This window comes from Zootoca vivipara, chromosome 14, assembly GCF_965207765.1.
Source record: "Zootoca vivipara chromosome 14, rZooViv2.hap1.1, whole genome shotgun sequence".
Taxonomy (NCBI): domain Eukaryota; kingdom Metazoa; phylum Chordata; class Lepidosauria; order Squamata; family Lacertidae; genus Zootoca; species Zootoca vivipara.
In genome coordinates, this window is record NC_142597.1 from 7,916,044 (window position 1) to 7,931,942 (window position 15,899).

General features: G+C 45.3%; 1 protein-coding gene across 1 annotated transcript; it reads right to left on the reverse strand.

Moving 5' to 3' along the window:
• Positions 1 to 543: 543 nt before the first annotated feature.
• On the reverse strand, positions 544 to 14,546 carry EIF4EBP1 (eukaryotic translation initiation factor 4E binding protein 1). Its single transcript, XM_035140059.3, has 3 exons — positions 14,321 to 14,546; positions 2,556 to 2,729; positions 544 to 1,542 (listed from the first exon to the last, which is right to left on the reverse strand). The coding sequence occupies exons 1-3, from the start codon at positions 14,484 to 14,486 to the stop codon at positions 1,511 to 1,513; spliced, it is 372 nt and encodes a 123-aa protein (XP_034995950.2). The 5' UTR covers positions 14,487 to 14,546; the 3' UTR covers positions 544 to 1,510.
• Positions 14,547 to 15,899: the final 1,353 nt, after the last annotated feature.

Here is a 15,899-nt window from a genome sequence, read left to right on the forward strand (position 1 = left end):
CTGGGGCGCTCGGCGGGCCACATGACGAGGTCTGGCGGGCCGGATTTGGCCCCCGGGCCTTGTGTTTGACACCCATGGACTAGACCATGTGAAAAATGAACATAATATTTTAGTTGAGTTCATTCATTTTCAGCTTTGTATTCCTGTTCTATTAAAAAAAGTTCCAGACATTCCTTTGTGGCACCCATAACCTAGGTTTAAGGTGCCATTCAGCTCCTACGGTAGCTTTCATATCTCAGTTTCCAACACTGGGCAAAATATTCCTGCATTGCATAGATGACCCTCATGATCCCTTCCAACTTTACAATTCTATGATCTACTATCTATGATCCTGTTACCCTCCAGATGCTGACAGACTACACCTCTCACAATTCCCAAGCACTGTCCTGGGCTGATGGGAACTGTAGTCCACAGCATCTGGAGGGCACCAATTTAGAAAAGGCTCTTTTGTGTTCTTTGACAGCGTATGATTAGCACAGGCGCCCATTGGATTGGATAGTTTATGCAACAATACTAATAATGGGAAACCATTTCCTCCAAAGCTTAGAGCGATTTTAAAGTTTTATTTCTTTATTTTTAAAGTACAGTGAATAATGTGTACAGATTTCCATGAATGTGTATGCAGCCCTTTAAAAAGTAAGAAAGATAGCAGACTACCCACTTTCCCACAGCAATACTTTCTCATTTCAAGAGTTTTTGAAAATCTCTTGGAAGCAAGTGATCTTGCCCTCTCCAACACATTCAAGATTTTTTTTTTAAATTTTTTTAAAGAAGTGTTTCTACCAGAGTGAAATTGACAAGAACCTGCTGATGTCTAATTAATTTCAGCATGCCATTAATTTGTATGGTACTAGGAAAATCTGCTACAGGTAAGACAACAGGAAAACCCATTTAACAAGCATGGCTCTCTCTTTTTCCACTCTATTTGTAGAAGTTTATCAAGATACCAATGCTGGATTGGTGCTCGTGCTGTAGAAAAGCTTAAGGCAGAAAGTTGTTCTGTCAATTTACAGAAACAACTTATTTGTGCACTGCATCGGTTGATCTCATTTCAGTGATGAGATAACAATTGTAGAGCACATTGCATAGACAAGTGATGCGATTTGAAGAGTGACCCACCACTGTATTAGATCCGGCAAAATTTTTATATCTTTCCTTGCCCCCTAATGCCTTGTTTGGCAGCACAGTTATTCACGAACAAAGGCACTGGAACTCAAGGGCCAGAATTGCACAGAGCGTTCCACCTCTCCATGCCAATGCTCCTCATTGGCAGCCTTCCCACCACCACTACACAGAGAGGCTCTGCCAAGTGTTTTCAGTCCTTATGTAACAGGAAATCTCCTCTTCCTCCCAGAAAAGTAATAATAATTAATGGACCTTCCATCTTGGAAAGCTTTGAAAAAGTGCGGGCTATTCTACAAGCCCCACTTGTTTTGGAAGCATCACTGATTTCACGTCTTAACTGGAAAAGTGTATCTATATGCATAGATATATTTCAGGGGGCAGGTTTTCAGATATCCATGTCAAACTGGGCTTCCTCACCTGCAAAAGAAAAAGAAATTGCTGATGAATTCCAAGCTTTGCATATATTAACTTGATGTTGCTTACTGCAAAGTGTCCAAAGGCACCTAGTAGTTCTGGACACAATGTGTTCCTTGAGACAACTGGAAAAAGCAATGACTTCAAAGGCTGGCAGCCTATAATCCATTTAATATTTTCAGCGTGACTATGAACAAACAAAGTGGCAATGCCACCTTTGATAAGGATGGTCAGGTGATACAAAAAGTTTTCAGTGTTCTTTGCCTGCCAGCGGAAAACAATGTGTGCTCTCAAAAGCCGATATTCATTTGGCCACTGGCTTGAGCAATCTTGTGCTATGGGAAAGCAACCTTGCAAGGTACCCTTAACCTTTGCCTTTCCAGGCAGCTTTACCCGTTCTCATCTTGATTTGCTGGACTACAGCTTCCCTTCATCCCTGACTGTTGGTTCTGCTTGCCTGGGATAATGGGAGTTGTAGCCCAACAATTCCTGGAATGTACAGCATTTGCTACCCCTGCTCTCACACTTTTTAACACCTCTATCTCATTTTAATGCACAATTTGAGACCCACTCGGCTCATTCGACACAGTCCACTGGCCACATATTTGGGGCATCGCTTGATTCCAAAAACCCCGGGACTAAGTGCTTTCTGGTGGGTTCCTTTCACTGATGAGCCCCCCTTACCTGACAGTGGTCGCAGCAACAGCACCCTGGAGCACTTGACACCGTTCTACTCTAGGGTACTGTGAACCATGAAAACTGGAGGCTCACAGACATGGTTGCCCAATGTAGAGGGCTCTACTGGAGCTCTGAGAACTTTGCACTTGCCCTTGGATTCCAGGTGCTGACCCAGGCCTGGGTCTCCCTGGTTCGCCTATTTTTGCAGTCCTAGGCAGGCAACAACACAGAGGGTTTATGGCGCTCCTGATGGACCACCATAACCGGCTTCTGGGTAAGATCAGTGCAACTTGTGATTAAAATGATGGCACTTTATGACACAGCAACAAATCCCTCACCTAAGCCTGGTTGTTTCTCTTCCTCAGCGTGGATGAGATTGGTCTCGGTCCCAAGGATATGGACAGTTGGGCTTGTAACACCTGGAATGTCTGGAAGGTCACAAGGTGGTGTCTTGGCAACCTGAGAATTCCGACACTCCATTAAAAACTTGCGATCGTATATAATGCGTGTACCTAGGAAAGAGAGACACCCACAAATCACTGCTTTCATCCCGGGGACGGGGTAAGGACGGGCTTTTTGGTCCAGAAACAAATTCCAGAGGTGTAGTCATGTTAAAGTGTGTTCATCATCCAAGTGCTAGGCTATACTATACTCTTGCATTTCATAGCATCAGGCTTGCACACTCTCCTCTCAAGCACCTATTTTGGCCCAGCGTGTTCGAAGCCATTGCTTATACCAACTATGGGCATCACAGGGAACTGTGGCTAATTTAAAACTGGAAGTAGAGGAGGAGAGGGATGGGGAACCTTCTTCAGAAGGATGGCCACTTTTCCTTCTGGGGGCCTCTGATCCAAAGGTAAAAGCGGGCAGAAAAATAAATGTAAAATATACCTTTGTACAGTATGTTAGTTTCTACACAAACACATATATCTCTCTAGCCTCTAATCAAGCTGGCAAGGGGCATTATCAGAGTTCTGTCTTTCAACCTTTGACAGTTTAGGGGCATTTAACAGAGGGGTCAGTTGCCAATGTGATTTGAGCTAAAAACTGAATGAATATATCCAATAAGCTGGCTGATTGATTCATATAGTGCAAATGGGATCTTTCCCCCATCCCTGACACAAATGCAATTAAATGTTTATCTTCTGCCATGTAGTAGAGATGGCAGTTGCTTCCAGAGAGAATTAAAAGGAAGCATATCTGTAAACGGCAGCCAAATCTCAAAATGTGTACTCAGGATTGGATGGAAGAAAGACGACACAGTTTTAAAGAACAAAACACACTCTCCAAAAGCCACAGTCAGTCAATAAAATCTTGTTTCTGGATTGACTGTCAATACCTAACAACAGTTGGTGCAACAATTGTAAGTATGAGCCTTGAAGAGCCCAATTCAAGTCTCACTTTGGTCCTAGCTACACTCCAAATACTGTACTTTTCCATGTGTAAGACTAGGTTTTTTTCTTTAAAAATTATGCTAAAAAGTAGGGGCCATCTTATACATGGATAGTGCATAGGGTGGATGTTTGATTGGTTGCTGCCGCGGCTGTCAACGGCTATTGGGCGTGTTATTGGTTGCTGCGTCAATGGCTGGTGTTGATTGGCTGATGCTGCGGATTTTTGGACGCGTGCAGGTGAGCGATTTTTCGGCAACCCCCCCTTTAAAAAGCTCAACAACTCTGTGCCATCCCCCCCCATTCTTAAATTTGAGTCCCCCAAAATAGGGGGTGCCTTATACATGGGGGCGTCTTATACATGGAAAAATATGGTAAGTGAATAAAGGTGAAGACGACCTAACTGGATCCCAGCTGTTAGGCAGCAGTTGAAGCAATTGGAGTAGGGGATGCTCAGCGTCCTTTCTTCCTTCAAAAAAATTCATTCATAAATCACCCCTCATGACACCCCCCCCCCGGAAGCAGCTTTCTCTTTTACTAAAATAGTAATAAAGATCACCAGGGTTTTATTACACACATTTGCATTCAATGTGCCAGAAACACTCTCAGCCAGAAACTTTAGGCAAACTGCCACTTGCTCCTCTTCTGAACTGCAGACTGTGAGGGCCAAGAATTTTAGAATGAATATTAAGGGGATGCAACCCTCCAAAAACTGAGGCTTGAGTGTGCTCAGTAGCTATGGAATGTTGACAGTCAGCTGGAGAAGAAAAATAGAGAGGTGGGGTAGAGACTGGCTACCCTGAACTTCCCATTTGGGGCTAAGGATAAGGAAGTGAGAGATGCCCTGCTGGATCAGACCAAGGGCCCATCTACTTCCACATTCTGTTCTCCGAGTGGTCAAACAGATGCCCATGGGAAGCAGGATATACAATAGGTGACAGGACATAATGCAGGCATCCCCAAACTTTGGCCCTCCAGATGTTTTGGACTACAATTCCCATCTTCCCCAACCACTGGTCCTGTTAGCTAGGGATCATGGGAGTTGTAGGCCAAAACACCTGGAGGGCTGCAGTTTGGGGATGCCTGATATAATGCAATGCTTTGTTGCAGGTCTCACATGCCAGGAAAATACTGCCGTACTTTGCAGCGTTGTTGCAAGGATTATTGACATAACGGACATGAAGTGCTCTGAACATTATAAAGCACCATGTGTCTGCTTTAGCCTGCTCAAAGCATAGTGTGTGGACTAGGTCCTGGGAGAGCTGGGTTCAAAAGCCAATTCAGCCATGAAGATCAGTGGATCTCAGCCTAACCTACCTCAGAGGGCTGTTGTGAGCATGAAATGGGAGTGAACCTTGTAATCCATTTGGAAGAAAGAAGGCCTATGAACGAAATAAAGGTCACTTCTGCCAATTCACTGAGGCTCTTCAAACAAAACAGAGGCTCTATGTGTATGTGTGGTGAGGAAAGGCTTTTCGAAACTCAGCATCGAGGAACTGGTGCTAAATAATTTTCCAACTCAGTAGCAGTATTTCGAAATCTGGCTAGTATCCGCAGATCATGGGCAGAGTCACCAGTTCAGACTACGCCCCACATTAAACAGCCGTTAATCAAGGTCCTGGAGCCAAGCCTTGTCAGTTATTACAGCTGCCAACTGTTGGAACACTTGCAGAACAACACCAGTTTTCCTAGAAGTGTTGTCAGTGTAGCAGTTACCGCAGGGACATTTCATAACGGGTTCACTGGAGGACTCCATCCTTGAGTTTACAGTCAAGCCACATATCTAAGCAAATATGGGACAGCGAACACAACAGGCTTGTGCCATTATACAAATGGGATTGGCAGAAACCCAGAGGTTTTCATTTTTGAAGTGGTCAATAGCACCCTCTCCCACTTAGCCCATTAAGTTTTCAGCTGTTTTCTAGGGCCAAATTCCACTGGGCATACCTGGTGGGATTTTTGACCTTTCCCTTTTCAACAACTGCTGCCACATTGCAACTGTTCTTGAACCCCCCCCCCCATTCAGTGCCAAGGAGTTGGGGGATGTAAGCTCATACATATAGCTCAGGTCAGCCTCATCTTTGCCCAAGCTATAAAAACTGCTTTGCTGGTGGTTTACACATGCTTTTACTAAATAATAAATACTCTGCCAGACACGGTGTCTCAGTGGTCCCAGGCAAAGGTCTATCACATTTACCTGCTAAGCCAGCCTTTCTCAAACTTGGGTCCCCATATGTTGTTGGACTACAACTCCCATCACCAATGGCCACTGGTCCTGGTCGCTAGGGATGATGGGAGTTTTAGTCCAACAACATCTGGGGACACAAGTTTGAGAGAGGCAGTCTAACGAATTATTTTGGCTGGAGATGCCAGAGATTGAACCAGGGATTTTCTTTATGTAAGCAGATGCTCTGCAGATCAGCCCTCATTTAACAGAGAATTCTCATTTGTGGTGAGTTTTTCTTAAAAAAAGAAAAGAAAAGAAAAACTGCAAAGTGTACACAGCCCTGAAGGTATATCATGATAACAGGTAACCCTTTTACATGAACATACAGTTGTGTGAGCTTGTAGGCACATGCTAGTGTGTGCATGGCGGGGAAGGCTTAATATGCTTTTCTCATTGAACAATTTAATTCTGAAACCAGGCAATGGAAGTAGTATTTTTAGTACTTGGAAGTAAGCCCCATTTAACTCAACAGGACTTACTTCTGTGTAGTCAAGTATAGGATTGCCCTTCTGACTCCCCCCCCCCGCTCCCAATTACTCCCTGGTCATAAGAGAACTTAAGAGCTGAATATTCCAGCATCCTGTTTTCACAGTGGCCAACCAAAAGCAGAAGCCCAGTGTAGCACCTGCCATTCCTAGCAACTGGGATGCAGAGATGGACTGCTTCCAACCATAGAGACAGAACCTAGCCATTGTGGCTTGTAGCAACTGATAGCTTTTGTCTAATCCTCTTTTAGAGGCATCCTAGTTTGTGGCCATCACTGTCTCCTGTGGAACTCAACAGTTTAACTCTGTGATGTGTGAAGAAGGTGCCCTTTCAATCACAAGTGGTAGCAAACTGGATGATCTCAGACTTTTAAACAGTGGCATATTATCGAAATCTAAATTATCAAAACCTATATTAACCATCAGTTAAAATAGGGCTGCAAAATCTAGATACTTAAGCAGCAAGCCAACACAGTTTTTTGACTTCAAAAAACAAAAAACAACTACATTTAAAATAAACATATTTATTAAAACTGCAGAAAAGCAAACACCATTCTGAGGAATTCGCTCTTGTATGTGAAGTACAAGAAGCCTGGTGCATTATTATGTACACAAAACAAAACTTTTATTTCTTTAAAACTGTTTTCATTTTTATGTGCAAATTTATATAGTCTTAATTGCTCAAATAAACGCCACACATATAATTCACTAGGATTTTTTAAAAATAGAGTCCAAAAGCCATTCACACAATCTGTTTTGTGGCTCTTGTATGTTTCTATGGCATAATGATGCTTGTGTGCCATGATATAAAGTCAGAAACTCTCACTCTACAACAGGTGTGGGAACCTTGTGATCCTCTGAAATGTTACTGGACTCCAACTCCCATGAGACCAAGCCATCCTCCCTGACCGCTAGCCATGCTGGGTGGACCCAAGAACATCTGGGAAATCACAGGCTCCCCGTCACTTATCGACAAGAACGGTGTACCATAGGCCTCCCCAACCTGGTGTGTCCCCCCCCCAGATGTCCCAGACAACAACTCACAAGGTGCTGGAGGGCTCCAGATTGGAAAAGCTGAACTACAAGATCTCGACCTGACCCAATGACCTTCTCCAACACAGCAAGCACTGTGGGGTGGCAGTGGGGAAAACACTTGCCCATTTCAACGCCCCTCTTTGCTACTTCAGCCCAAGAACAGGCAGTTATGCACACCCATCACCATGCCGAGTTTTGGGCCTTTCACCCTGTATGCTGTTTTTCAAGCATTTGTGACTGATTGCCAAAAGCGGACCCAGAGACCGCCATGTGCTGAGGTTCTGCTCTAAGGAGGCACATCATTCAGTTACCACTTATGCAGGAACACCTTTGATACTGGCAAGCCTCTCCACAGCAATCCGAGACAGTTATAAACAAGCCACAAATAGGACCGTCAGCCACTTACTTGTTGCTCAGCAGCAATAAGATTTATTTTGGACTTTTGACGGGCCAAGGCCTGTTGATGTGCAACGCATCTGCAGAGTTGGGGGTGGGTGGGTCACAGAGGTAACTAAAGCCATGGAATCCAAAAGCTGCATTGGCAGGATATTGCCACAGCATTAGTTTACACGGACCAGAACGTGCTCCCTTTCCTGACATATCAAGGGAGTCACGTACTTAGGTCAGCTTCCTGTTCTCACTTCCCCATACTGAGCTCTGCCGAAATCGACAAACAACAGTTTTGACCAGGTCAGCTGTTCTGTTTGTCACCTCTGGATACAATCCCTCTCAGTTCTCTCTCTCTCTCTCACTCACTCTCTATAAGCCTTGGTTAGAAAGTCAAAGGTCAGAGCTGTTGACACCAGTGTGACTAAACCCCTTTTTCTGTCCAAGTTACAATTTAGAGGAATAAGAGAAGTGCTGGTCAAGGTCACATCTCTGGGCTGTAGACTTGCAAGCAACTCAACAGATGCACTATGGCCAGCCACACTCCACTTCCCAATTTATATTTGCAGTTCCCCTACACAACAATGGGGGGTGGCAGTGGGGGTGGAAGAAGGGGCTGTTGCTAGATTCCCATCATCCCTGACCAGTGACCATGCTAGTTGGGGCTGATTAGGGTTGGAGTGTAATGACGTCTTCCCCCCCTTGCAGCAAACGAGAGCTTTCTAAACTTTTCACGTTGGCATGTATCATTTCGCAACATGGTAATTCAGTTTTATTAGCTAAACTACCCCCTTTCCAGCCCCGGGAGGAGCGCAGGGAGTGTTCGTATGACACACTAGCATGTCGTGACACAAAGTTTGGAGAGCTCTGCAGTAGACCATCACCTCTCCTTCCCAGCAAAGCTTTCAGGTGAATTCTGCCTTTCCTGTGCTTACTCCTCAACAGCACAGCTAACAAAGGAAACAAGCAGCATTCACATAAGCACACACTTTTAGATTTAACGGTTTCTGGCCGTACTCTAGGAAGGGTCCAGGTGCTGGTTTGCTGGGTTTAGATATAATGGCAGATGGCCATTTGCCACCAAGTCAAAAGCAAAGCATGCAAAGGGAATAGGGAGAAAAGTGTGTAATCCCACCCAATGCCAAGCCATGTCTTAGCGTAAGACTTTGAGAACCTCAATTTTAGAACCAGAGCTTGCATGTAGGTTTGATTTTATTCCTATTTCCTATTCCTTGAGGGTAACAACTGCAAACCTTCCCCCAAGAATAGATTCCAAATATAATTGAATTTGTCCATGGCAAGTATGCGTTTATATGCAAGTTGTTCATATGTTGTGAGTTTGTGTAAGCATTTTTATTTTTCCAATTCATCAGTATCAGTTTTTTTGCTGTGGTAAGGGCATGTACTGTACAGTATTATTTTAATTTAATACGGTACCAGTTCTTTACCCTCAGATCCCAGGACGAGTTACAACAATTTAAAATACAACAATAAACACGGTTAAAAAAAATTATAATTGCAAAAACTACTAGGGCCAAGCAAGATATTACTAGGGTAACTCTCATCTTACTTTCATAGTACGCATAATTCAGCAAAACTCATTTTACTCTATCGTCAACGTCTCAGATCAGTAGCTAGCTGCCAAACTAAATCTTCACACAAGATGGCAAAGCTCAGTTTGTATGTTTGACCTTGCTGGATGTTCCACAAACATTGACAGTCATACCTTGGATCCCGAACGCCCTGGAACTCGGACGTTTTGGCTCCCAAACATCACAAACCAGGAAGTGATTGTTCCGATTTGCAAACGTTCTTTTGGAACCCAAACATCCGGCCGGGCTTCCGTGACTTCGGTTTTCGAACATTTTGGAAGCTGAATGGACTTCTGGAATGGATCCTATTCGACTTCCAAGGTACGACTGCATTGCTTTCAGATGTTTAAGGACTACAACTCCCATCATCACTAGCTAACAGGGCCAGTGGTCAGGGATGGTGGGAATTGTAGTCCCAAAACATCTGGAGGGCCGAGTTTGGGGATGCCTGCCCTAAAGAGTAACAGATGCATAAGGTCATTATGGCATAAGATTATGTCCAATACAGCCCACTTAGTCAGATGCATGAAGCATCACCCTGCTCTGAATTTGCATATATTTGAATTTTTGCATAGAAATGTCACAAACTGTACCTGTATCTCATATTTTTTGACCCCGTGCTTACTATTTTTTCCCTCTCTGCCTAAGAGGTGTGTACAAATACACAGCTTGCCAACCAAGGGGTAATAGTTCGTGCCACTGACAAAGTGGTCTCTACTAAGACGCAACAACGTTGTCTCTGGTCCCCAACAACCTTTCAATCTAGAGCAGGGGTGGCCAGCTCCCAAGAGACTGATCTACTCACAGAGATAAAAACTGGCAGTGATCTACCCCCTTTTTTGGGGTTCAAGTCAAAGTTGTTGAGTTTTTTCAGGGAGGAGGTAAATTGTTGAGCTTTTTTTAGGGGAGCCACAGTTGTTCAGCTTCTTTGGAGGGAGCCAGTGATCTACCAGTGATCTACTGCAGACGTGCTGTGATCTACTGGTAGATCACGACCTACCTGTTGGACATGCCTGATCTAGAGCAACAAGAGTTACAAGACTGTTTAAACACATTTATAACAAGTTAAACACTGTAAGCAATGCTAACACCCAAGAAGTTTATGCACAGTCTGGAGCCTTCCATGAACCGTCACAGAAGCTTTTACGCTGCTCACTAAGCAAACCGCTTCTGTTCTTTGCAAGATACCTGCTCTATTATATTTGTGCGTTGCTACATGCTACAAAACAGTTAGTGTTATGAAGCAGTCTGGGTGGCTGCCAAGGAATCATGCTTCACACAAAAACAAACAAAGCCAGGCATGCCTCTTCCACGCCCCATGTTCCTGGTGCGCGGATTCAGCTTGCTGATTCTTGCAAGGCCACGGCACCTGTGCAAATCTCACACCAATCCTTGACCTGTGTGCTTAGCAGGTGTGGGGCAACTACATTGGAGGTAGCAGGGAGAAAGACGGCTGATGAGAAAAACTTGGGTGTACCATACTGTCTTTTCTCAGGCATTGCTTCCTGCCAAGTTTTGCATAAAAGAACTAAAGTAGGTATAGGGACCATGTGGCTGTCCATGTTGGCCCACAACTCCCATAATTCCTGTCCGTTGGCACTCTGGCTGGGGCTGATGGGTGCTGGGGTCCAACAACATCTTGAGAGCCACAAGTTCTCTATGAGCTATAGCAGGGTTCCCCAAATTTGGGTCTTCAGCTGTTTTCAGACTACAATGCCCACCATCCCTAGCTAGCAGGAGTAGTGATCAGGGATGATGGGAATTGTAGTCCAAAAAACAGCTGGGGACCCAGGTTTGGGAAATCCTGAGCTATAGGGATGCAGGAAGCTTCACCAGTTAATCGCATTTATAGGTACACAAGGCTATTCTAGCTACTTTACCCTCCAGTCCTAAACTACTCATATCAACAGCAATGTCTTTCAGACAGAAAAGGCCATGCCCAAAGAATTAAATTTTGCCTTTGCATGTCTGCCATGCAGTTTAACTCGGTTCAAACAATCTATTAAAAAAGCAACAATTGCTTTTAGTTGACAGCAGCGTACAGATTTGAAAGCCTGGCAACACTTCTGCATGGGGAACCAGAGAAGTTTGCAAAACAGATGGATATTAGTCAAATAAAAGAAATTACTAGCATTCCTCAGCACGGCTCATTCTCTTGGACTGATATACCAATAAAGCTACCGAACAGTTTTTATTAAAAAAAAAACCCATTAGAATTACTACATCGCCGATTATAACAGAATGTTCTCCACGCTGGAAGGATCTATGTATTTTTTTACTTCCAGTAATTTATGAACAGTTATTGCTGTGGACATCTGCTCAGCAATGCTAATACAGTGGCACCTCAGGTTACAAACGCTTCAGGTTACAAACGCTTCAGGTTACAAATGCTTCAGGTTACATACTCTGCTAACCCAGAAATAGTACCTCAGGTTAAGAACTTTGCTTCAGGATGAAAACAGAAATCGTGCTCCGGCGGCACGGTGGCAGCAGGAGGCCCCATTAGCTAAAGTGGTGCTTCAGGTTAAGAACAGTTTCAGGTTAAGAATGGACCTCCGGAACGAATTAAGTTCTTAACCTGAGGTACCACCGTAAATTGGAAGGGGCAATGGACTGAAGGCTGCTCATTATCTTTTATTCTTGTCACTCTGGGGAGGTTTTGGCAGCCTTTGATCAAACTATTGTACACAGCTAAACTCTGGAAAAAGTTATACACATGACAGCTTAGAGGACTATGGCCGTCCTTTCTGCAGGCAAACATAATTTGCTGTTCACAATTTTGCATGCTGTTTTATAAACTGGAATTTAAGTCCTCTGCACTGTGCTAGGCAACTTAAGGCTGGCATTCTAACCATGTCTACTCAGAAGTACCGGTGAGTCCCATTGAATTCCATGGGTATTCCATGGTATTAGGATTGCAGCCTAAGCACACTTGAGCCTCCAGGACTGCTCTCCGCTAATGCCAATATAATCATTTAATATCAACTGTCTCATGCCTGACAGAAAGCAATGGCTTTTTTTTTTACAGACCCATATACGTAATTCCACAAATCATGCCCTGCTCAGCCATCACCCAACTCTAGAAAGTCACATTCTTTTCAAGAAATTTACTACTGTATGACATAACAGTAAACACAGAGAAGGCAGAAACAGTCTTTAGCTGAATCAGCTGTTCCATCCTTATTATTTCGAGATGTAGCCTCTTCTACTTTCAGTGCATGGTCTTGAGCAGCCCCCAATATGCAACACAATGCCAAATTATGTGTCCTGTGTTCAAGCATTTTCTACCCACCCACCAGTGCCTTAAATCCTTCCAAGTTAAGAGCTTCTCCATGGTTGTGGATACACTTCTAGTTCAGCAATGGAAGTGCTGTTATGAAAATGCTTGAAAACACTAGAGCTCTGTGGGGCTCACTGGAGGCAGAGAGGGTGCCCTAGGCTGTCATCAGTTGCCCCCAGCACTGTACTTGCAAGACACATCATTTGGAACAAAAGTTTAAATTCCGCACCTAAGTGCATTTCCCAGCATCTAAGAAATTCACTACTTTGTTCTCAACATCAGGGGTGGCAAAAAGCCTAATAATCTGCATGGACAAAAAAAAAAATTCCTTCAGTAGCACCTTAAAGACCAACTAAGTCTGCATGGAGTGCTGCATGACCCCTGTAAATTGAGAGTCGTCTGTACTATGCACATGATCCCTAGCCCAAATACTTCCAAAGAACAAATATGTCCCACTCTCATATTCTCCGGCAGTCGCTCCCCACTCCCCAAGCTTGGGGCACCCATTCTCTGCCCCTAAACACAAAGCCTCTTTGAAGGCATGCACCAACCAGGCTTAATCTGCACCGTTTGCAGTCAGTTGTTTTGGTTTCAGCCATTTGTGCAGGCTCCTGCACTGAAGCAAAGAACAGAAAGCTTTTAAACCAAAGACTTGTTTCACAGCATAAAGACAAAAATTTCTCCACACAATAAAGATATTTTCTGATGTTTTAGGCTTGCTCTCTTGTGTTAGATAATTACGTAGTTCCATTACCTCAAATTAACAGAATTATCCACTATCTTCCCCTGCCCACCTTCCAAACAAAATATTTATCCGTAATGGTTATTATCATTCTAAAACAGGCAGTATCATGACTCAAGCTTGACCATAACTACTGTCCCCTTCCCCAAAATCTCCATACCCCAGGATCCCCTATGCACTATTGGCACGAAGTGGCAATTCATCGTTTCAGGGAATGGTTGATTTCCAACAGGCAAATGCCACGTGTGTGTAATCTTTGCAAAAGGACACCAGCATATTCAATCATTTCTCCCCATGTAAAGGAATAGTTTGGCCCTTAGTGATGTGGTTAAGGCAGCACTCTAATTTCATGGCTTATACATCCTCTGGCTCCCTATACTGTACTCACTGGCCAATCTGTTAATTGAGAATAACACTTCATACATCTCGCAATCTTGTCTCCCTCTTTCTCCCCACCCCACCCCCAATATTACTTATGTGTTATTAAAAAGAGGGAGATGAACCAGGTCTGGCTCAACTTCACCTTCATTTTATCCACAGCTATTCTCCAGTTCTTTCCCAGGAACAGACCCTGCCCTCGGGATCCCAGTGCTTATTGTAAAAAGGAAGCGGAGTGGCAGGGGAGTCTCGGCCCCCAATCCTTTCCCACCACCCACTTCCCTCAAGAGCTCACACTGGTAAGGATGCTCTTGCTTCCCTCTGATCAAGCCGCCTGCTTACCCACCCGCAGCTGTCACTCTGCACATGTTCAGAGGCACTAGAGCTTGGTCTGAAGGAGGCGGGGAAGGGGCCACCACACCGAGCCCTCCCTCGGAACGAGACTCTGCACATGCCCAGAGGCACTCCAGAACTGTTTCCCATTGGAAGTGAGGGCAGTCCCAAGAGCCAACGCACGCCGCGGGGGCTGCTCAGGGACGCTCTGCACATGCTCAGGGGCGCTCCCTCCCTCCCCTCAGCCGCTCACCGCCCGGCGTAGTCCCGAAGAGGGTTCCGCCAGGCGTGGTGCTGTAGTCGCCGGGAGGCAGCGCGGCTCCGTCGGGCAGAATCAGCCGCTTGGCAGGGCCGGGGATATCCCTGCCCAGCGTCGGCCCCTGGGGCGGGTGAGGGCGGCAGCAGCTGGCGGCGGACATGGCTGAGGCGCTCGCAGAACAGAAGACGCGTGACCAGCCGCTCGCTAGTTCGCTCGCTCTGCCTCTCGGTCCCAGCGCCCCGTGGCCACGCCCACTTTGCTTACGGCACCGCGCAAAGCACGGCGGGAAGCGTAGTCCAGGGCAGGGAGCGCCCCCGGCCCCGCCCCTTTGCTTACGTCACGACGGGAAGCGTAGTCCAGGCTCAGGGAGGGAAAGAAACTGGGAGCGGCCTCCGGCCCCGCCCCTTTGTTTACGGCGCCGCGCAAAGCACGGCGGGAAGCGTAGTCCTCCAGGGAGGGGACGGCGCCGGGAGCGTCTTTGCCCACCTAGCACGGTGTCGTTTACGCCAGAATCAGGGCCGGATTTAGATGAAGAGAGACCCTAGGATACTGCACTTGAGAGCCCCCCCCCCATTCCCCAACTTCACGACTAGAAGAAAATGGAAGTGTTATAAACAAAATTGAGTGAAGGGAAGGAGGATTGTTGAATAAAAAAAAACTTTTGTGCAAAACCTGGACTGCTTTTTGTACACTTGTTTGGAATTTGACAATAATGCAGAACTTGAGAGGGACCCATCTCTCCCCAATAGGATACTTCCCTATATGATAATTCTGACCACAAACCAACATCTGGTACAGTATGTTTGGCATCAGCTTTATCTGCATACAGAACACCTTGGACTTGGTCTACTATGGTATCAGGTGTGAACTGCAAAATCTGACTATTCACATTCTTTTCTTGTGGCTCTTTAGCCTCTCCCTGCCCAGTAAGTGACTCTTGAATTAGTTCTGTATTTTCAGTTTGAGCTAGGCTAGCATCATGACTGCTTCCTCATAATCAGCTTGCTGTTCCACATCCTCCTTCACTGTTTCTCTTTCAGGGAGGTTTTTGTCTGGTTGAATGCCCCATGACTTTCTTGAGGGGCAGTGAGACCCCTCTGGCTGACTCCTGGGGTTTGGAGATGAAAACCCCTAACTTTGAATTTCTCCTGGAGGTCGGCACTTGCATATTTTTGGGCTTTTCCCCTCCCAGGACCCTTCTTAAGGCACTGGTAGTAGGCAGAGCGGGTGAGACTCTGTAGGACAGCACTAGACTGGGCTTTTAAACAAAGAACAAAGATTCCCTTGACTATCTACAAGTAACAGGATTTCAAACACAAAAGGCACTTTAAATTAAACACAGAAAAGGAAACCACCACCAGGCACAAATAAAATAAGACAAAAAGCAGTTTCTCTGACCCTGAACTGATCCCTATGCTTATTTTCCCCCTCAGGATGAGGTCCAGTTACCAACCTGTAGCCTGGCCTGCTGTCTTCTACAGGTAGTTCTGGATCTCTCTGAGGATCCCTTCCCACTGCTGCCTTCCCTGAGTCCCAAGGTCTCTCTCTGCCTTTGGCAATCTGCAGTGCATCC